Source organism: Sceloporus undulatus, chromosome 1, assembly GCF_019175285.1.
Source record: "Sceloporus undulatus isolate JIND9_A2432 ecotype Alabama chromosome 1, SceUnd_v1.1, whole genome shotgun sequence".
In the NCBI taxonomy this organism is placed as follows: domain Eukaryota; kingdom Metazoa; phylum Chordata; class Lepidosauria; order Squamata; family Phrynosomatidae; genus Sceloporus; species Sceloporus undulatus.
The window spans coordinates 72,865,992-72,889,851 of record NC_056522.1 but is presented as its reverse complement, the minus strand read 5'-3'; the positions used below and the strand labels follow the sequence as shown (position 1 = coordinate 72,889,851).

The window sequence follows — 23,860 nt, the reverse complement described above, 5'->3', positions numbered from 1 at the left end:
CTTACTCTTTTTAATCTCTGATGCTTTTTTAATCAACCATCCTCTTATAACCGCCTTGTGCGCGTCCCAGACCATTTGAGCATTTGTACCTTTATCCAGATTTTCTTCAAAATAATAGTTAATATTCTGTTTTAATTTTTTAATCAATTCCTCATCTTTTAATAATATATTATTTATTCTCCATTTGGGGTCTTTATTCCCTAATACTAAATTTATTTGCACTGGGCTGTGATCTGAAAGAATTCTTGGAAGGATAGTTGCTTTTTTTACTTTTGAGATCATATGTACAGATATTAGAATCATGTCTATTCGTGACCAGGATTGATGGGGATTGGAGAAAAAGGTGAAATCTTTGTTTAATCCATTTTTACATCTCCAAACATCTTCTATAACTAAATTATTCATCATGTTAAAAAATTCGTTTGGTAATTTCCCTTGTTGTTTTTTCAATTTTTTTTCTGAAAATTTATCCAATTTGGGGTCAATTACCCCGTTCCAATCTCCTAGCATTATCAAAGAGTCGAATTCTATACCTAATATTGTATTCTTAAGTTTTTTATAAAATTTGTTTTTTCGTTCTAATGTTCCATATACTCCCACTACTAATATTTTCTCTTCACTACAATTTAGTTCTACTATTACATAATGTCCTTCCGGATCAGTATAGATTTCTTTCGCTTCATATTTTGTATTTACATAGATAACCACCCCCTTTTTTTTGTTTTTAGAAGCTGATATGAATTCCTGACCTAACTTAACGAATCTTAAATGCTTTTTATCTTTTTCTTTGATTCTCGTTTCTTGCAGACAGATCACATCTAAGTTAAGTTTGTGCAAATAATGACATATTTTTTTTCTCTTTTGGGGTGTGTTTAATCCCTGTACGTTCCAGGAGAATATTTTTAATTGATTTGCCATTTTCGGACTGTATCTTCCAAATCATACAGACAGGTCAAGTTTCTTTATTTATTCTATTCAAATTTATTTATTAACTTCTCAATTTAAAAAAAAACAAGAGAGTAATAAAGTTGGAATTTCCTCAATATGGTGATTTGTCAAAATTGTCTTTCCGCCTCCTCTCTTTCCTCTTCCCTCCTAATCCGCTCTTCTTCTGAGTTGATTTCTTGTAAATCTAAAAATGAATTGTTTAGACAACCCTGTTCAGACTCTTGAATTTCCTCCTTTCTTATATCTTCTTCTTCTTCCTCGTTCTCTTCTTCGTTATCTTTGTATCTTGGGTCTAGTAGATTGTTGCTTGCTTCCTTTCCATTTTTTCCCTTCTTCTTTCTTCCCTTTTCTGTTGTGTTTGAGCTCGAAGAGCTATTCCCCTCTTGTGTGCGTACGGAGGTTTTCCTTAGGAAGGCCTTTGCCTGTTCCGGTGTTTGTATTTTAATTCTTTTTTGGTTCCACCAGAAGGTTAAGCCTTCTGGTGTCTCCCAGCGGTATGGTATACTTTCCTTTCTCAAAAATGTAGTTAAGGTGATGTAATCTTTTCTCTTCTTTAATAATCTTCCAGGCACATCTTTCAAAATTTTTAATTCCAGGTTGTTATATTTAAACGGCGTACTATTGTGTACTGCTAAAAACTGATCTCTGACCCTTTTTCTTACAAAATAAATTGCTACATCCCTGGGCCAGCCTTTTTGTTTTGCAACAAAAGAGTTTATGCGGTATAATTTATCGATCTCTTCCTCGAAAAAAATAGGGTCTTTCTTTAGAAATTTAGCGATTTCCTTTATTAGTTTTTCCGCCAGATCCTCATTTTGTTCTTCTGGTAGCCCTCTAATTTTTAAACATTTTTCTCTTAACTTTTGTTCCCATACCGCTTTTTCGTCCAGTTCTTCTTCTCTTTTTAATAGAAGCTTCGCAAAGTCCGATTCTAATTTCTCAGTTCTAAATTCAACTATATCAACCCTCTGTTTAATTTTTTGGTTGTCCTGAATCAGGGTGTCCACTTTCTCATTTATTTCCTTTAAATCCGCCCGTATCTCTTGTTTTATCTCCTTTTTAAAATTGTTCATCTCTTTTGCCAAGCTTGCAGAGAGATTTATGGAGAGACTTTCTATTTTGTCCAGCAAAAGTTGATTCATTTCTTGGGGTTGTAGTTTATCAACAGAAAGCTTTCTTTGATTAGGAATTGACTGATTTGCTTTTTGAGTTTGTTGTCTGGTATTCATATTAATCCTATCACCTTCTTCTTTTCTCTCTTTGAAATATAAAGGAAACAACCCTCCACCACCCCAAGTAGAGAGGTATGAGTAAGAGAGGAGGAGAAATATAATATAATATTATGGGATTAGGAATTCAATCGAATAACATTCAATACCACCAGATTAATTATTTCCTATCCCCCTTTACAACCAAAATCTTATTTATAGTTTTGAGCTTTATTCCCCCTATAAAATCGCCACAATAAACAATTTTCTCCCTTTTTTGAACTGTATACCACTTCTAATTGTCCCTCTTACTTACTATTAGTTATTATTATTTATATTTTTTTTTTAAAAGAAAAATAGAACAATAGAACAATTTCTTTCGCTTCCTTCTCTTTTTGTTTCCTTCTCACGTCCCTGTATTTCCCAAATACACTTAACTTTAACGTCTTTTCTATTATGTTCCCCCTTTTATCTATATTTTATTCTCTCTGTTACTTAGAGTTCAATATCTATCTCTACTCCTATTTCACAGTTTTCCCAATTTCATTCCTTGTAACTTTTGTTCCCTATTAACTTATGATACAATAACTCTCTTATATATTTCTCAAATTACGTTATTTTCTTTTAAATTCTAACCCCCAATGTCTCAAATCTTCTCCCTTCCTTTCCCCTTTACCGCGAAGCTTTGTATTGCTTTGTTCTCCTTGTCGCCCTCTGTCTTTGCTTTGATTCCCACGCTGAGTCTTCTTTTGTTTGAGTCCTCCAGAAGCCCTTCTTTCTTTGGCTTTCTTTCTTCCTGCTTTCTACTGCTCTCCCGCTAGCACACTTCCTTCCTCCTCCTTCTCCCTTCCTGTGACACTCTTTCTCGCCGTCTCTATGCTTCTGAGTCCTCCAACTGTACTTCCGGGGCCGCTCTTGCACGTCTCTCCTTGTCTTCTCTGGATGTCTCTGACCGCTGCACTCCTTCCGCTTCACTCCTTCCTCCCCCTCCCGTCCAGAGACCTTGGCGCTGCTGCGTTCCCTCCTCCGTCGCGACTTCTCCCCCGTGTGTCCTTGGCTTTTCCCAGGTATGTGTTCCGACCCAGAGAGTTAACTCTTTCTTTTCTTTTCTCAAACCAACTTAGACTTTCGGTTTGTATCCTTTTACAAGACAAAAGGCAGGCGAAATAAAGTAAAAGAAATCAAAGTCATGAAAAGTCCCAAATTCAGTCTCAGACTTTTCCAGGCTCCGTCAACGCTCCTTCAGATCTAACAAGGGTATTGTCTTTGTGCAACTGAATGTATTATTTTATATATCCAAAATGTTCAAAAGTTAATATTAGCTAGGTACTTTCTTCCTTATTTTCCCAATCCAATGCAGTTTAAGTAGCTGTTATGATACTGGGCTTTGGGAGCCTTAAATCCAAGAGTCCTCTTTATAACTCAGTAGAATCTAAAATTGGTGGCGCCTCTGTGCGAACGAATCGCTTCCTGCCATAAACTAGCGTGGATTGCTCTCACAGACCCCTGCTATGGATTCTTCAGTCTTCCCCACGTAGCGGTTGGACTTACTCTGAGGATTTCTCAGTCCATAAGCAGTAAGGGTCTTCCGTCGAGCCCCCTCTGATTGTCCTGACAGTCAGGGCAATTTCCCAGACTTACAGAAATCCCTTTCTGGGTCCAGGGCACCGCTTTGGCCAAGACGTCTCCGCAGCTGCCTCGGAGTTCGTCCTAACGAGGCGCCATCACAACCGGAAGTCCCAGTACTCATTAAATTTTAATGGTGTAAGACAAAGACCTCAGAGGTAACTTTCAAGAAGATTCATATGTAAACAAGTGATTCCTGAACTTTCCTGCTCCTATGCTTTTTAGGGCTTAAATATTAAAATAGTCCATTTGAATTGAATAATTTATAAATCAGCCTAGTTAACCAATGACTGCCATATTACAATTGCTCTGATAGCTCTGAACAAAACCCTGGTGGCCACATTTTGGATGAAATGACCTTTTCAGACAGCCACACGTAGAAGTGACCAGCTTATGAATGGCTGTCTAATGGCCTCATTTCTCCTACAAAGGATATAGGTGGGTATACCAGATGGTATGCTGAAGGGTCAGCTAATCAATGCTGTTGATTCCCAATTTGTTTTTCAGATCAGTAGAAAATGCTTAGTTTAACCTTTAAAACTTGATTTCACATTTAAATAGGAGTACGTCCCAACAGAACTCAGTGATAACTATGAGAAGAAACACACAGGACTGTGATATAAATGGCATGCTGTCAAGATATCTCAATAATTATTTCCTTCTGTATCCATCTGCTTGAGAACTCTGCTTCCAAAATGCTGTGTAGATGTGAGTGAAATTGCTGTAAACGCATATGACAATCAAACATAACCCATATTGATCAAAAACCTACTTTTGAAAAGTATATTTACTATTTAATAGTAAATATGTAATATTTTAAAATGTTTTCTGGAAGTGTTGTGTTACCCAAATGTACAGATTTCCTTATTTTGTTGTAAAACTTCTCTCTCTCTTTCTTTATGTTGATATGTGCCACACAACGATACCGATGCCCATTAGTCAAGCTGAAAGTCCACAGCTGAAAGGGAAAATATAGTAACTGTCATCTACTTTATCCATTTTTCAAAAAAAATTAATATATTTCTGGCACTGTCACCAGAGTTCAATGGTTAGTTGTTGGAAGATACAAAACCTACTCAATGTACCATATATACTCAACTATAAGTCAAAAAAGTATGCCCAGAAAAATTGACCATACAATCCTGGGTCAGCTTATATACAGGTCAATATAGTAATACTGCTTAGAAAGGTCCTGAAAGAAGCACCACCTCGTGCACCTCGGCAGTGATTCTGAAAGAGCTGCGATGCAGGAGTGAGTGAGTGAGTGTGTGCGTGCGTGCGTGCATGTATCTGCATGTGTGAAAGAGGTGATTCCCTTCTCAAGCCAATGTTAAATCCTTCTCTCCCCCCAACCACCTCCTCCTCCACCTCCTCTGGGTCTCTCTGTCCACCAAACACCCATTTAACTCCCTTTCCTTCCCAATTTGATGTTAAAACCTTCTTATCCAGCACCAGCGAAGTGGTGTTAGGTGGCCAGGAGAGCTCCAAAGAAGGAGGAGGAGGAGAAGGAGAAGGAGGAGAAGGGGAATGGGAAGGAGAGAGGGAAGTGGTGTTTTCCCCTTGTTATATGCTCCTAGGTTTTACGCTCAACTTATCCACGGGTCATATCAAAATCCATTATTTTGGTCCTAAAACCTTCCCCCAACTTATATATGAGGTTGACTTGTACAGATGTATGTATAGTAATAATATCTCAAACACAACTGTCAAATGTGAGCACTTTGGTAAATAACTATGCATGTTGTCCTTCAAACTGACAATCTTTGATTTGAGCTAAATAAACTGTACTACAGGTAAACTGTTTTGACTTGCTAATAAAGTGTGTCTTTTGTTTATTTTATAACTGTCTGTTTTAAGTAGTTATTAATATGAAAAAGAAGTGAAACTTCAATTTCATTTACATTTAACCATTTCAAAACTTAATAGTCTTTATTAGGTGTTGAAAACCTATCTTTTTTGCCTAGCATACCCTCCTGACTCTTTATAGAGAAAGTTATCCCCTAATTGAAGTATACCTCAAGATGTTTAACCTGCGATTGTGATATTTTAAATTGGAATGGATGAGCCCAACCATACCCCAAGATGCTAGGGACTGAATCTGAGAAAAACACATATTCTTCAGCTGAACCATGTCTTTTTCCTGACATCACTCATTAGTAAATCAGTTTTTAAAAAAGGTACTATATACCCCATCTTTTCTTCCAGAACTCAAGGTACATTACAATTTTTAAAAGCAGATAAGATTGACAAAGAGACAGATAAAAATATTATAATTAAAATGTAATCAAACTACAGTATCTAAAAACTATTTTAAAATGTAAAATATCTATTAAAAATAAAAAGGAATCTAAAACAGGAATTTGCTATTTTATTTTTCAATATTTAAATTGTAAATAATCAGACTCTATGTATGGCTTACAACCTGTCCATTTTCACATCCAGTGATGATCTGTTTATTTTCTTCATCAATGAAGAGACTTAAAAGAGGAAATGCTGTACAAAAAAAAAATTGACAGTACCAGTTCAGTTCTCTGTACCAAGAATGTGCAACTGCTGTAATACTTTACTTACACAAAACTTTTCTGTAAAAGTAAATGCTACATATAAATCTATAAACCTGAATCCAAACATTTATGCAGTATGCTTCCACAACTCTCAGCTGTATGAGGAGTTGCAGATTTTCTTAGCTTGCACAAAGAGGCATCTGACACCTGCTTATATGAGAGGTTCTGTACACTATCGAGTCTCTCTGTTTGCCTAGCTGATATAATGGACTGTTTTAAATACTAGTAAGATGCTCAAGACAGAGCAGGTCTGCCCCTCCTCCATAAGCCAAGATAAGAGAGTGCCAGAAGTTCCCAGCTGTTTTTGCAGATGCTGATAGTGCCCTTCTTTTTCCTACACAAGCCTGTGATATCACAAATTCTCAGTATATGGGGCTACAAATTATTTTTTTACTGCTGATACCAGCAGAAATACATATTTCAAGACAAACACACATTTTAACCTCATGTGGAAGCTATTTTGTGGAAGAGCAGTTTTCAGCAAAAAAGTTACAAACAAGAAAAGGTTTAAGCAACTACGCATTCTGTTTCTCCATTTCAAATTTCTAGCATAGATTTTAAAAAGGCAGACAATAAACAAACTATAAAGAAGGAAAAGAAACAAGTGACCACTCTACTCGAACCCACTGGGTTTCATGACTGATTGGGGATTGGAACCCTGGTCTCCCCGAGTCCTAGTCCAATACTCAAACCACTACACCACACTTGCTGTCTGTGTTCTCACTAGAAACAGAAAATGGCATCACTATGGTTGGTGTCACCAGTGCGATAACCCCTGATGTCACCCCCCACTGACTTCCTTCCAGACCACACCATACATAATCCTTAGTAAATTTTTTGTACTCATGTTACTCGTATATCACCAAATGTAACACTGGCACAATTAAAATTGTACTTTTAAACTACAATAATATATGCACAACTTAAATGTATTGACATATACATAGTGACACCACTGGAAATAGACATTGCTATGGAGATAGCAGACACATGTCACTATTCCTTTGCAGATTCGCTGCTTTCACAAAAATAACAGGGTGGCACACTGAATGAGAAATTCCATGTATGCATTAGAATATACCAGAAGACACTGGAACTGGGTAACTATAGATACAGCTCTTGTCAATGGAAGCCACAGAGAAACTAGGAGTAATAGTGTTAACTTGAGTTTATTTTGCCCTTTCTCTCCAAACAGTAACTTTCATGGGTGAACATGCTCATTTCTTTTTTCAAAAACTGCTTTTTAAAAACAGGCACCAGTTGGTTCCTTAATTTCTAAAACATACCTGTTATTACTGCTGATTGATATACTAACAATCCAGTACAATAATCCCATACCTTTAAAAAAATGGTAACATTCAAACATCAGTTTACACAATAATGAAAACAATTAGAATTATATGTGAAACTTGCTATATACCTCAAAAACAAGATTATATATTCCAAAAACAAAATTTCATTTAATGGAATTCACTGTGTCTGTTGCTTACTGTGGAAAATAACTTGTACCTGGGCTTTAAAACATGGGCAAATCCTAACAGATTTATCACACTAAATTCAATATACCTTATTTTCAATAATGTTTATAATTGTTGTTTGTATTAGAAACTTTTATTTGAATGACAATGAAACAAGTTCATGAGCAAAAATATTCAGTGTCCTACCATCAACAAATACAAATACAAAATGGGTGACAAAACTTTAACACAGGAGTGTTACAGACTGCCCAAAACGGGCGGTCTGCCAGCGCCATCATTTGCTGCGCCAAGGAACCCCAGCGGCCAAACCGCGCGACTCCTCGGCGCAGCAAAAAAGAAGCCACAAAAAGTGGCTTCTTTTTGTGCCCCGGAAGTGGCGCCGCAAGTGGCCAGTGGCGCACTTGCAGTGTCACTTCCGCCGTGCGACGTGCAGACACTAGGCATCCACGACGTCAAGATGGCGGCGCCTGTGTAGAACGGGTGCTGCCATTTTGTATACGCTCCGCGCATACTAGGGTTAGGGGTGTCCGGAAAGGACGCCCCTTTCTAAGCCTAATACACGCGGAGCGTGTACTTTACACCCGTACAGAACGGGCCACAGAAACAGTCATTTTAAAATGTTTGCTTTTTCAAAAAGAAGAAGCGGAGGAGGGGGGAGGAGGGGGAAGTATAAAATCTAGACTCATGTACAATTTTCTGTTGATGTCACAGGATGGTGTTTGAAGCCAGAGATGATAATAGAGAAAATTGAATTGTGACTCAACAGTGATGTTTAATGTTGTATCTGAGAAAACAGATTTGAATGCTACATAGTTTATTCTGTTTTCAGTTTTAGGACACAATTAAAAATATTCTATCACAGTTATGTTTTACTATTAATTCCACTGGATAATTCCCAAGTGTCTCTCTGTTTTATTGTAACATTGTTTCTTGAACCAAATGGAATGTATTTTTAAAAAGAGGGAGAAGAAGGTGGGAGAGAAGGTGGGAGAAAGAACTTGCTTGCCTTAAAACTTCTGTCTTCAGAAACTGATATCAATATATTTTTCTCCCAAGTACAAAACTCAACAGCAGTTACTGGAGCCAGGTGGCCCTCCAATTCAGCAAGTATAGTATTGTTCTGCAAATCAGTTCAAGAATATACATAAAGTTTTTAAAATATATTTTTGTTTTGTTCAATACTTCATAAATGCCATTCCATTTGTATAACAATTTCTGGTATGTTTTTAGGAAAGTGACCCATTCTATCTCCCCTGTTGTCCTTTAGCACAACCGACTAATAATGTCTCTTATTTAAGATCTACTGGAGTGAATGAGAGCTATGGAAAGGCACAGTTGTGTTTTGATGCCATTTTTATTCTTGTCAGAGTTCCCATGAATCATATCTGGAGCATTCCTTAGCATTCACTGATTTAAAGATGCTTAACTGTTTGTGATGCTTAACTATCTGTGTGGTCATTGAAGGATAAATTCAGTTGAAATCAATTTAACATTGCAAAGAAGAAGAAGAAGAAGAAGAAGAAGAAAACAAACAAACAAAAAATCCCAGACACTTAAAGTACAACAAAACAAGCCAGCAATTTGTGGACTCAGCTGTTTGATTACTAGGTATAAACGTGAGAAATTTAAACTATGTGCTTGCCTGAGCACTTCTAAAAAATACAAACATGTGGTAAAGAGGCTAAAAACTGGTTTCAACTGACTTATAATACATTTATGGCACAACTAGATGTACCTACATATTGCATTAAATATTTAAAGTTAATAAAGCATCTTTACCTTCATATCCTTTCTCACCTTTGCATTTAGCATATATATTCTATTGCCAGCACATACTGCCACAGTCTGATCATCTGGACTAAATCGGACATAAAGTACCATTCCCAAGAGTGTTCCTATAACAACACCTTGTGGCATTAACCCTGTAGTAATTAAAACAAAATACACAATTATTAAAATTATTTTATAACATTATATTTCAACTTCTATGTGAAAGCCAGTCATGTCATAACAAATAGCACATATTAAACAGAGTAGATGTCAAAGTTAATCTACAGAATAGTTCTGAACATGCCTGTTCAAAAGTAATACCCATTGTGTTCAGTCAGACTGAATTAAGCAAGTGGTGTAGTATGTACCAACCATAAGACTGGGTTAACACCCCAATCCAGCAATTCTGAAAACAGTCTGATTCAGAGGCCACCCAATTTTACTCAGCTCTGAATCAAAATTCAGAAATCCAAATCTTTATGTTTGCCAATAACAATCACTAACAATCAACAAACAGCTGTAATCTTTACTGTTAGAACGGGATGCAATCTGCAGTCATAGCAGCCCTTTAAAGGGGGGGGGGGTTGTATTTCCAATATCAGAGAAATATTGGAAACACAATATGCTGACAAATTCCATTCATTCATTCACTCCATTTAACTGCATCCTATTTTAAGTGCTTTGAAGGCACGTTGGATCCTATACAAGGTGAAAGGTGCATTGCAAATAAAACAACTAAATGTTATTTTTTAAAGTTACTGCCTGCAAAATTTTGCAGGGATAGTTGGCCCTTCTGAGAGGAGTGATCCTGAAAAATTTCTTAGGAAGAAAGATAAGTTATTTCAGAAGAATGGATGCAGAGAATAGCAAACTATGTAGGATGGGTTTAGCCAATGCTATACTCTCTAGGATTCCACAGACACCACTAAAATATTTTAAATATTTCTGCATTGTATGTGTGTACAAGCAAACAGCAATGAACATGTAATCAGTCCTGAAATATGTTATTTTAACAAACCTTCCACAAATCACTGTTTTGGTAATGCTATTAACTGTGATTAGAAGCTAGAACTGCCAGTCACAAAGCTATGTCCCCCCCCCCCCCCACTCTGCCCTTCTCCCCACCTGGATGTCTTCTTTCTATGGAGAGGTTAGGAAAGACTCTGTGAACTTCCTGCCTGTATCTCTGTATCAAATCAAAAATTGAATCAAATCAAAATTGCTAACAAATCTTCAGGACTACTCAGATTCAGACTGCCTCAGAAGAGCTCCAGTTCAATTCAGATAACCCCTTAGTACGTCTCAGTCACATTGTTTCTGGGGTTTGTTCAAAATTGAAGCACACCCCAGTAAGCTGGTATAGGTTTGCTGCCAAAAAGCATCCAAAATTCTGTTCCTCTTTTGACAGCACAGCATTAAAATTCAGTAAGACTTCCAAAATAAAAGTTTCACAAGATATGAAGAAAAATTTCATTTCCAATCCTGAAAAACTTTAGAGATTGATTACAAAGATATAGCTTCATATGGAAATAAAGAACATGTTGCATGGTCATATTTATGATAGTTCTGCTTTTAATGACTGTATTAAGATGTCATAATTGTTTGGGGCATCCAAAATGCAACATATGCAAGTATTCTGTTTCATCCTTACTTCCCTCCTCTCCTTACATAGTCAGATTAATAAAAGTTCACAATGGCCCAAAACAGACAGGCCAAAAGGAGAGGCTTCCAGCCACTTCAGGGGCATGGTATGCAGATGATGCACACTCCCAAAGCAACCCACTCCAAAGCCGCCTAAGGTGGCCCAAAGCTGCCAGCAAAAGGAGTAGTAATAACCACTCCTACTGGTGGCCCATTTGGGAGCGGACCATCCAGTCACCACGGTCCCAGGCCGATTGGGGCCTGATCACAGCTAGAGCTGCCAGAGGCCGCTCCTAGCTACCCATGTGCTTCACCCCAATGAAACCCAAACTTGCAAACTGAGACCCTTTCAAGAATAATTTGTTTATTCCAAAGTTGTGGTATTTGAAATGGTCCGTAGACTAATTCAATAAATCATTCATTCATTCAGTGTTATGGCAAACTACACTAAGAAACCAGAAAATATTGTACTGTACTAAGAAAGGTTGCCAGAAAATACACAGGCAAAACTTGTTTTGAATGGTCAAACCAGTTTTGAAAGCTTGCAAATGTGACATACATCAACTTTTCTGTAGACTAATTATGTTACACACATTTTGTTTAATTCACAAGTTTAAATAATACAAAATATTAAAGCATTTACCTTCTAGCACCTTCTTCATACATTCATCCAGATCCCACACTATCACATAGTCACTTGAAGCAGAACAAATAAGAAGTGGATTGACTTTGCTCCCAAATGTGAGTGCAGTAATTGAATGGTGATGACCTATTAAGTGTAATGGCTGACAAAAGACATTTTAGATAATTTGAAACACAAATAAAATATACTCACAGAGCAGCTCAATTTGTTTTTATTATACAATTTATCCCTTGGTATCAGAGTGAATTATATTATACATATAACACATATTTTTGATGAACTCTAAAAGTGCTTTCCCAAGCTATCCAATGCGAGAAATCAACTATCCCCCCGCCATGTACTAGTGTCCATATTTCTGTCCGCTGGCTACAGTTGTTTCTTTCTTTCCTGGAAACTTTTCAAGGATCAGCAACTGATGGCTTGTGTACCAGCGCTGGCCCCATGGATCACCACTTTGAGTAGCAAACTGCTCTAAAACATAAATATATATAGTTATATGCAATTGGCCAGGGACAGCTTGTAGATCTGTTGTCATGGAGCCATGAATCTATGTTCACTTGTACAGCCACTCCTCCTCCACAGGCTCCAGGTTTACAGGAACCATCCAAGTGATGGAACCTATTCCTAACAGAGGTTTGGAATCAACCTGGAGCAGCTGAAGGAAAAACTGAAGGAGAAGCAACTGTAAAACTAATAATAGATTTACTACTCCCATGATAACAGGTCCATCCGATGCCCTGCAACCAAATACTCTGCTGATATAACACTTCCCTCCAGCAGAACAGGGCAAATTTCTGCAACAGCCCCTCCACTTTGCAGTTCTCCAAACCATTTCAAATTTGCGCCAGGGACCTACTGAAAAAGATTTGAGAGAATGCACAGTGGACAGCCGGAGAGAGGGGTAATCCTTGAAGAATCCTCCCTTCATAGTCAACTAGTAGGCACCATTCATCAGCAGACCATCTCTGAATGCAATCGTTTGATAAAATAACACCAGCCTAATTGCCAGTTGTCAAATATCTGACAATATTTAAATGAGTTACAGTAATTCAGAAAAATGTTCTCATTTGGGCTTCAGAAAGAATAACATTCTTTTGGAGGGTAATATCTTGTTTTAGGTAAGGACAAGGACATGGAAATAAATTTCTTTATTTGAATTACGGCAGGATACAGACCGCCCGAAAAGGGCAGTCTGCCGCCGCCTCCATTTCCACCGGTGGGAAGCCTCAGATGCCAAATGGCGAGGCTTCCCGGTGGCGGAAAAAGAACCCTCAAAAAGTGAGTTCTTTGTGCGTTGCACTTGCGATGCCCGAGTGCGCAAATGGAGCACTCGTGATGTCGCAAGCACAATGGGACGTGCGGACGCTATGCGTCCGTCGCATCAAAATGGTGCAGCCTGTGTAGACAGGGCACCACCATTTTAACGTACTGAGTACGTACTAGGGTTAGGGAGCGTCTGAAAAGGATGCTCCCAGGCAACCCTAGCACGTACTCAGTACGTGCTTTTTGGCCCATCTGGACAGGGCCTACATGAACTTAATTGTTGCTGTTGTATACCTTCCAGTCATATCTGACTTAATAGTGATTCTAAAGTGAACCTGTCACAGGGTTTTCTTGGCAGAATTTGTTGGAGGGGAGGGGGTTGCACTTGCCATCCTTTTAGGCTGAGAATGTTTGACTTGCCCAAGGTCACTCAGTAGGTTTCTATGGCCAAGCAGGGATTCAAACTCTGGTCTTGTGTCCTAATCCAATACTCAAACCACTACACCGTGATGGCTCTCCCTAAACTTAATAGTGATAGCATTATTGAACAGACACCATTTATGGAACATAGAAATTGATTCAAAAGGCATAGAAGAAAATAGCCATGAATTTTCTTACATAATTTTAGCTAGGAAACTTGACAGTAACTATCAAGCTGTATACTCTACTTGCCAGTTACCACAATAAACTTGGGATGTCGATTTTTGCTTTTTCATTCACATTTTTAAAGAAATTCTGTACTGTGTGAAAATATGAGGTTTTTGTGAATTTTTCACATTTGGGGAACTCTTGTGAAAATTTTATTTGGGCAAATACATTGTTGATGTACTCTTTCTTGTCAAAGAAAAGAAAACTTGTGTTATTTGTTTATATTCAGGTATGAAAATTGGAACCTCAGAGTGGTCTCATATTTATTGTTACTGGACATAGGCCCAAAATAGATGGACAAGAACGGCTTCCAGCTGCTCCAGGAATAGGGCGTGCAGACGACACACACACCCAGAGCAGCCGGAAGCCGCACAGACAGCGTGCCCGGCAAGGAAAAACGAGCTGGAAAAAGAGTAGTGAATGTCCGCTCTTTGCCGGAGTCCCATTCGGGACTGTGGCGGTGACCCAGATTGGGACCAGATCATGCGGTCAACGCAGTCCCAAGTTGACTGGGGGGTGAATTAGGCCAGAGGAGCTTCAGGCCACTCCACGCTGCCAGTCTCCATGACTCCATAGTCTCCTAACCACTGTTTCCATTCATTTCCAAAGGATCTGTATATAGATAGCGTGCATGGACTTCATTCATTTTAACATGAACTCAACATCTACAAAGACATAAATGATTAACCTGGTGGTCAGGATCATCAGTGATTTTCAAAATGCAAAGCTCATTTCCATTCAAAGGAAAAGCACAGTAATGGAGGCTACAAGCAAGCTGAACATGTGATTCGGGTACTTGGGATATAAAAACTTTTTTTTCAAGAACTATGCTGCTGCTACATCCTTCTTCAAAGAAACGGAGGTCCTCAGGGCTTTCCATAGCACAACTGAAAGAGATATCAAATAAATATATAATCTGAAATGTGTCTTCCATTACATTTAATATCATTATCCATAAGAATCACTCAACACATTTATAATTCACCTTTGGAAAATTGTCAAAGGTTGTATATTTCCATTTAAACCTAAGTTTGAAAACAGTTTACAAATTATTTCCTGAGGATCAAATAGGCCTCATTTACTGAGAATTTTAAAATGAGATATGCAGCCATCCCTCCATATTTGTGGGTTAAGCATTCACAGATTTAATGATTAATGGATTACTGTATTTGCCACTGACTCCACTACTGCCCTCCGCCACTTTTAACAGGGACTTTGATAACACCACTGTCATTGTGAGGAAATCAAACTGGTAGTGGTTCACTCACTCACATGAGCACGCAGGAAGGATGGGATGGGGCACAACGAGGGGGCACACACTTCCTTGTAATTTTGGACCACAGCTTTACTAAAACACATTTAAAAACAAAAATAGCTATGCTGGTCCATGTGAAAGAAAGAAGCTATAAGGGGAGATGATATCAGAGGATGATAGAACAATTTGAAACAGTAAGAAATAAAGGCTAGATGTTTTTGACCAGATGTAGGTCTGTTGTTTTGATTCTCTCTCAACGGGCCAAAGCAGACCAGTGGCTTGGAGCGGCCAGGGACTGCAGCAATCAGACAGCCCACTCTGAAAGCAGGCTGTTGTGGCAGCCCTGAGCAGATTTTTGCTGCTCCTGTTGGAGGTACCCTCAGTTCACCTTAGGCAACCTCAGGGCAGTTTCCGGCTACTCTGGGGGCATGCGTCACCTGCACACCATGCCCCCAAAGTGGCTGGTAGCCACTCCTTTTGACCCGTCTGTTTCAGGTCAAAGCGGAGATTTGCAGGCTGGATCAATCACTGTTCAGTTTTGTAGGTATCAGATTACAGTGAGCAATACACTCTGGGATAAAAAAGAAATGGCAGAAGAAATCTATTTCTGAAAAAATAAAGTCTGGCTGCTACTCAAATCTGTGTATTTTTTACCAAATATGCTACCATATTTTTAGACTTTTCTGGGAGAAGGACTTCCTACAGCTCCTGCATTTTCCACCACCTAACTGTTTAGGAGTTCTGGGGAATTTGAAAGCTTGCACACTTTTGTAACAGCTTGAGTTTAATACAGATATTGCCCAGTTGTGCATTTTAAGAATGCTAAATCTTTCTCTCAGCTTGGGGGAATTAATTATTTCAGGGTGTAAAATCTTTTCCAGTTTTTTAGTGATAAAATCACAGAAATAATCTCCACATTTCTGAAATGTCTAAAGCACTGCACAATGGAAGAGCTGCTGCCTTTGTAACTGAGAACAACTACACAACACATATAGGAACATGGAATGTGAACAGCATGAATCAGCAGAATCTAAACATTATAAAACAAGAAATAGAATATATAAATACAGTGGACATGTGTTACACGCTGGGGTTTGGTTCCAATATCCCCCGTGTATAACAAAATCCGTTTATGCTCAAGTCCCATTAAATATAATGACATAGCAATATGGCGTACCTTATTAAAAAATGGAAAATCAAGGTTTGATATTTGAAATGTATACTTTTTTTGAACATTTTCAAACCATGGATGCTTGAATCCATATATAAAAAGTCAGTGTATAAGAAGGGCTGACTGTATTGCAATACTTGGAGTAAGTGAGCAAAAATGAACAGGTACAGGGCATTTTCAGTCAGATAACTACAGAGTGTTTTACTCAGAAATTAAAATCAAAGAAGTAGAATGGCATTAATACTAAAGAGAAATGCAACAAAAAACAGTTAAGAGATATAATGCAAAGTCTGACCAACTTTGCATTATCAATATCATATCAATAAGACTTTTGGGAAAGCTCATCAATAAAACCACAATCCAAGTTTATGCTCCAATCCCAGAGGCAGAGGGAAAAGAAACTGAGAAATTCTTTATTGGGGTTTGGGAGAAATTTGATCATGCACCAAAACAGGACATGTTAGTTAGTGATTATAGGTGACTGGAATGAAAAAGCTGGAAACAGAGCCGAATCAAAGACTGCAGGAAAATTTGGCCTAGGACCAAGAAATGAATCAGAACAGTGACTGATTGAATTTTATGAAACCAAAAGTTTGTTCATTCTAAAAACATTTTTCAGGTAACCAAAAATATATAAGTAGACATCACATGATGGCCAGTATAGAAACCAGGTCATATAACTGGAAGCAGTAGACAGAGAAGCTCCATTCTCTCTGCAAAAACAAGACTGTGGCAGACACCAACTGCTAATACTAAAAAATAGAGTAAAGCTAAAGAAAAACACCAAATCAATCACTGCACCAAAATACACCCTGAAAAACACCCCTGAATCTGCAAGATCTGAGTGTGGCTGTTGATGGCAGTGTGACCTAGAGGTCTCTCATTCATAGGCTTGCCATAAGTTGAAATCAACTTAATGGCAGTTAACAATGACTCTCAATAGGGCCAATGTCTGTATTAGAATGGATAGGACCAGGTTGGAAATTTTTACATTGGACACACACTCCTTACCTGTTCCTGTAAAGTAAAGAAAATCAATTTTTCTTCATTTTGGAAGGTGTAATTATTAGGTTTTCCAGATCAGCATTACTAACTGCTAGTTCTTCTTCTTTGTGGAATCATAGTCATCCAACTATACAGAACTGTATGAACATAAATAATGAAACTTCACACATGCATTCTGTTTCTGATGGATCTTTACTGTGAAAGAAAATGTGGGTAAGCTCAGTTTATTTTGACAAAACTGTTTCACTTAAAAAACAGAACTGCTGGTGATTAAATTTCTGAGAAGCAAAAATGAACTGGCTGCCTATACATTTTCACATTTCATCATCTGCAATGGCAGTAGATACTTGTCATAGATGTACAAGAATTCATGCCCTTTGCTGCACTGTGTCATGTTAAATTTTATGCATAATGTCGAACTGTCATATATTTAATTAATAATAGTCTTCATTTTCATAAAGAAATTTACAAATAGTGATGACTCCTCAGGATAATATTACCTTTGGTAAAATTTTGGGGGTGGGAAGAAGGACAAAATGTTGGAACAACCTGAATGAAAAAACCATGAATGGGAGCAGAGGAGCCTGTGGAAGAATATGAGCTTGAGAGGGACCAGGATTTTCTGACATCTTCTGTTGTTAGGAAGGACTGTTATGCAAAGAGATGCTTCAATGCCCAGAGCAAAGCATGGGAGAAACAGCTGCTTCCCCTTTACAGTTTTTCCACTAGGACTCCACTGAAAATAAAATGAAAATAGCTTCTGTGGGGAAAATGCCTTTGAGTTTTTAAATAGTTTAATAATCTACTTCTTCCCAGTTTTTCAATTGTTTCCATTTGCTTGCTTGTATTGTGAATGGGAAGATCAGGGAGAGAAGAGCACAGTGTGCCCCTTGTGAACTTTGGAACTGGGGCAACCCCTCTAAGTCCATAAACCAGGCAAACTACTACAGAGCTCTCCAATACCTTTTTAGCTCCAGTTGACTGGCACGGCTACCAGAAGCAAGATCAACGGCTGTTTTGTTTTCTTAGTTTTGGTTGAGGACAAACCCAAGAGGTTGGAAAGTTACTTCAGAGAGCAGTTAGTTGTTGTCATGGCCCCCAAGGCAGTTAGCCATGGTTAAACAATACCTTGATGTTCAGAATATGTTTCAAGTGCCCTCCACTTTCCCATTTCTCAAGGTAGTAAAAGTTACTTTTTAAAACTTACATTTTCAGAAATGTAAATGCTCCAAGGCACTGGCCTTTGGTGCAAAATGCATCCTTCTCATTTCCACCTCAGTAATTCATAAGGTCAGTACTCACAGCAGAGCACAAGGCAACGGAGGAAATAGTACTGTAACCATGTAATTTTCCTCCCCCACCCTCCCAAAAATAGGAAAGTAACTAAGGAGTTACAGTTATCCCTTGTAACATTTCAGCTGCAATGTATCGCATATATATGTGTGTTGCTGGGAAATGAATCAACTTCAGGTAACTGTCCCTTGTCATGTCCAAGCTCCGACCCCGAAATGTATGCGATTTCTGCCCAACACTGACTTTTCTCCCTGAACCTCCCCTTATTGCCCTAGAAACAAATTAAAACTAGTAAGAAGCAAACTATTCAACAGTTTCAAACAGTTTCCTAAATTTGCTCCCGGAGCAACAAAACATCAAAGGCAGGACTGCCCTAAGCTTTTATTTTGGCCCATTTGAGAGCATCATTTGTCACATAAGCACCAGGCATCCAGCTACAGGAGCCACCTTGGTTTGTACAGGTTTGAGGGTAGTTGGACTGTGACTCTGGAGACCAGGATTCAAATCCCAGCTCAGCCGTGTAAACCCGCTGTGGTCCAAAACACACTGCAGAAATAATCCACTCTGAGACCGCCTTAACTGCCCAGGCTCAGTGCTAGGGAATTCTGGGAGAGAGCATTGAGGCAGGGCAGGTACACAGCTCTGTCAAAAGGTAACGGCTCCTAGCCGAGACCAAAAGGGGAGGTCTGCGCATGCGCGAGGCAAAGACCATCGGCGCGAGCTCCCTCTCAAGACTCTCTTTCTGCCTGTCAAGCTCGCCGGCGCCTCAGGGGGCGGGACTTCCTGTTTCGCCGCTAAGACTGAGAAACGGGAGCTGGGTCTTAAAACGACCAACGAAGGAGCCGTTAAAGGCGTTCTCCTCGCCTCCACCACGCATCCCCCGCTCTGTCGTTGGTCCTTACCGTCCTTGGTTGCGGCTGTAGCCCCCGTTGGAGCCGTACGGCCAAGACGAGGGACTGGAGGAGGAAAGAGTTGCTGCCTGTGGCCCAGTTTAGCAGTCGCTCGGTCGATGGAGAGGGGTAAACTACGCGGTTACCTAGGCAACAGTGACGCCTACGGGAAGCCTGAGAGGCCCATTCCAGCAGTCCCTCTGCTTCGCATTTAGAATGTTCTCCGAGGCTGCATCTACACTGGAGAAATAACCCATTTTGGCACTGCTTTAACTCTTTGTCTGGCTCTGCTCCACTCTAGGCCCACAACAAACTCCAACTCCCAGAATTCCATAGCAAAGAGCCAAAACTCTGCCAAACCGGGTTATTTCTCCAGTGTGGATAAAGACCTGGGGTTTTCTTCACAAGACACGGCTGAACAAAAGCTTGAAAACGCTCGTATAAATATAAATGCATGCTTCTTAGTCCAGCTCAACATGGAGGACATTTTGGGGTTCCTCCTGGACAGGAGGCTGAAATGTAGGACGTGTCCTGGAAAAGGAGGGCGGCTGGTCACCCTGAGAAAAGGTGGCATTGGGACTATATTGAGTTTGACAGTATGGAGCATGGCCCCTTTTGCGAGGCCACCAGCTGCCATGGCCCCATTCTGTGGAATCCTGGGCTTTGCAGTCCAGGCAGAGGCCCTTCCAGAAGCACAGGGCCATCTGACTCACGGCCACTTGGGGAAATAGTTGAAAGGAAATCCATCCAAGGGAGAACATCCCTTCCTGGCTAGGCAGGGAACTGAGAAGCTGGAGTGAAGAAGGAAGCAACAATTTAAACAGAAAAGGATTTCAGACTCCTGCCTGATCTGCTGGCACAGTATGGGGCTTGCTCTTGCTCCTCCATGTCTTCCAGAGAATGGATTTCCTCATAGATGCTCCAGTCATATCTGCTATTATTCTCCTATGCAAGTGTTGTGCATAATTGGATTGTTCAATAAAACCCCAGGGACAAACAGTCTTTGCCGCTCTGAAACCAAGTTGCTGGGAAAAATACAGCCCCAGAGTGTGCCCTCCAAGGCAGTTTTTGTAACACTTGACATTTCCAGATGCCACTTTTTTTTCTTTTAAAGAGGGCTCCTTTCACATTTTTAATTCATTTTTTTACGGTATTTATGCCCTGCCCTTCAGCCATAAAGGCTCTCAGAGCGGTTTACAATTATTATTATTTTTAATTAGAAGGTTCCCTGCCCTCAGACTTACAATCTAAAAAGACAGGACACAAAAGGAGAAGGGAATGGTGGAGGGGAAGGGGGAAAGTCCAGCCGTTCTTTTCTCCCTCCGAGGCCTGGACCAAGGCAGATGGACTGCAGGGAGGGCTCCTCTTCTTAGCTCAGGCCAAGCCCAATGGAGCTGGGCCTGCTCACTCCATGGCTGGATGGCACCAGATGAACTGGGGGGGGAGGGCTCTGCTTCTTAGATGTTTAATCTTAATGTTTAAAATTGTTCTTCACACCAGAAGTGGACTTCTGGCCACTGCCAAATTGGTGTTTCATGATTTGGAGGGGCATTTTGGACAGTCCATGTGGCCCTAGGGACAGTAAGTTGGTCCTCAAATCTTCTGCAGGTGCCAAGCTCAAACTATACACACTATTGCTGAAGTTCTTAGCTTCCTTATATGTGTGTACTGTATTCTGAGTGCATGGATGAGTACATCTACGTGTCTGGAGAATACAGCTGGTAATACCAGTATGTCAGTGGTTCTCAATCAGTGGTGGCTATACTGCCAGTTCCACTAAGAAATCGTCTAAGTGGGATGAAGAATTGTATTAACACCTTTTGTTTTCAGTCTCGGCAATAATGTGCATTACCAATAATAGCATTATTTTTTTTTTAAAAAACTGTATTTGTGTTTTATAATTACCATGGCAATACAATTTATGCTCAATAGCAGTTTTACAATGTTCCACTGCTAATGGAAATATATTTCTGTTTGTTTATTACCAAAAATGCTACTGCAATTTTTATGTAGTTAATCTTCCCGGAAAAGATATATATACAGCAGGTTTGTAAACATACATATGTCCTTCCCAGAAAAAATGAACTCCTTGTTCTTTTATTGAACAATTCAATTATAGACAATAGTTGCATCCAAGAATAGCAGATATCACTGTGGAGCATCGAATAGGAAATCCATTGTCTGGATGACATGGATGAACAAGCATCATGGGTAAAGGTTCTTTGGTAGAGTTACTGATGGAACTCAAAATAGGTTAAGACCCACTGAGCTAGGCTATCTGTGTGTTTTGGGAACATTGCCCATCTTGGCTGACCGCCCAGGGAGGGGATGCGATATTAACCTTACTTCAAATCATTATCAATGCATCTCTCAGGGAGGGGGTATTTCCATCTAAACTTAAACAAGTAGTGGTCAAACTACTCTTGAAAAAACCCTCCCTTGATCCCCTGATTTGAAACAACTACAGGCTGATTTTGTTACCATTTTTGGGCAAGGTGATTGAGAGGGCAGTTGCCTTCCGACTCCAGGCTGTCTTGGATGAAGCCGATTATCTAGACACATTTCAGACTGGCTTCAAGGCAGGTTACAGAGTTGAGACTGCCGTGGTCGCCTTGGTTGATGATCTCCGTCTGGACATCGATGGGGGAAGTGTGACCCTGTTGGTGCTTTTGGACATCTCAGCGGCTTTCGATACCATAGACCATGGTATCCTTCTGGAACGCCTGAGGGATTTAGGTATCGGGGGCACTGCGTTGCAGTGGTTCAGATCCTACCTCTCGGGCAGATTCCAGATGGTGATGCTGGGAGACAGTTGCTCTCATAAACGGGAGCTGACATCAGGTGTCCCTCAAGGCGCCATCCTGTCTCCCATGCTGTTTAATATTTACATGAAGCCGCTGGGAGAGATCATCTGGAGACATGGGGCGTGGTGTTATCAGTACGCTGATGACACCCAACTCTATCTCTCCGTGTCCCCGACTGCTGCAGTGACCAAGGATGGCATATCTCCTCTAAATGCGTCTTGAGTCGGTAATGGGCTGGATGAAGGAAAACAAGCTCAAGTTGAATCCAGAGAAAACGGAGGTACTTGCAATAGGAAGCCCTGGCCCGGGTGGGGAGGTTGTCAACCAGTCCTGGACGGGGTCACACTTCCCCTAAAGGATGAGGTTTGCAGTTTGGGAGTGCTCCTGGACTCGTCTCTACAGTTGACATCTCATGTGGAGGTGGTGGCCAGGAGTGCTTGGTACCAACTTCGGTTGATACGCCAACTGCGTCCCTTCCTAGACCAAAAGGGCCTTGAAGCAGTGGTACTCGCACTGGTAAGCTCTCATTTAGATTTCTGTAATGCGCTCTACATGGGGCTACCTTTGTACCAAGTTTGGAGGCTTCAGTTAATCCAAAATGCTGCAGCCAGATTGGTCACGGGAACATCAAGATCGGACCATATTACACCAATATTAAAACCTTTACACTGGCTGTGATTAGCTTCTGGGTGCAATACAAAGTGTTGGTCATTACCTTTAAAGCCCTACATGGCTCAGGCTCGAGTTACTTAAGGGAACGCATCTCCCTACACAATCCACCCCGCACTCTTAGAACTTAAGGGAAGAACCTGCTGGAATATGCAAAAACTAGATTGGTTACTACTTCCCATAAAGCATTTACAGCTGCGGCCCCAAAATTATGGAACAACTTACCGGAAGAGATCCGTCTTATTGCCACACTAGAAGCCTTTAAGAAGGCATTAAAGACGGATCTTTTCCGGTGGTCATATCCACCCGACCTGCTATAGCTGAATATTCCCACTCCGATTTGATAATATGGAAACAGATGACGATTTAGATGCTTTAATTCCCCTACCACAATACTGCTGGTTGATTAGTATTGTATTGTATTGTATTGTTGCATAATGTTGTTTTTAATCTGTTGTGCACCTTGTAATTTGTATTGTTGATATTGATGTGATCCCGCCTCGATCCTTAGGGAGAGGCGGGAAATAGAAATAAAAATTTTATCATATTATTATTGGAAATTTTGCCCTCCTCACAACAAATAAGCAGTTGGGAACTCAGTGTCTGTACTGGTGATAAGTACTCAAACATGAGAAGTTCTTTTTTTCATCAATGGATCATATCAGTGGGGCAACTACTTTTAATATTAGAACATAAGACCTATTGATTTCAATTTCACTTACATGCCTTTAGTAATTGGTTACACAGGATTGGACGTGAAGTAATGTGCATCTAATAAGAAACAGCCCAGCTTTTGTGTTTTCCATATCTAAATTAATCCTCTAATCTGATTATCTACAAAAACTGTAGTAAGAAAGGGCTGGGTGGAAATGCTTGCAAACTATTTATGCCAAAGAAAGAGCATCCAAGTCTAATATTGTGACCTCTAAATAGGAACAACATGTGGATTACTGTCTTCCAAGAATACGGATTTTATATATTGTG

General features: G+C 39.8%; 1 protein-coding gene across 1 annotated transcript in view; it reads right to left on the bottom strand.

Moving 5' to 3' along the window:
• WDR27 (WD repeat domain 27) overlaps positions 1–19,516 on the bottom strand; it is a 125,848-nt gene extending 106,332 nt beyond the window's left edge. The window contains exons 1-9 of the mRNA XM_042444018.1: positions 19,416–19,516; positions 17,227–17,415; positions 14,478–14,676; positions 11,879–12,020; positions 9,622–9,746; positions 8,831–8,944; positions 7,633–7,684; positions 6,205–6,275; positions 4,629–4,740 (exon numbers count right to left, since the gene is read on the bottom strand). Coding sequence (XP_042299952.1) covers positions 4,629–4,740; positions 6,205–6,275; positions 7,633–7,684; positions 8,831–8,944; positions 9,622–9,746; positions 11,879–12,020; positions 14,478–14,669 — 808 coding nt within the window. The 5' untranslated portion in view covers positions 14,670–14,676; positions 17,227–17,415; positions 19,416–19,516. The remainder of the gene's footprint in view (positions 1–4,628; positions 4,741–6,204; positions 6,276–7,632; positions 7,685–8,830; positions 8,945–9,621; positions 9,747–11,878; positions 12,021–14,477; positions 14,677–17,226; positions 17,416–19,415) is intronic.
• Positions 19,517–23,860: the final 4,344 nt, after the last annotated feature.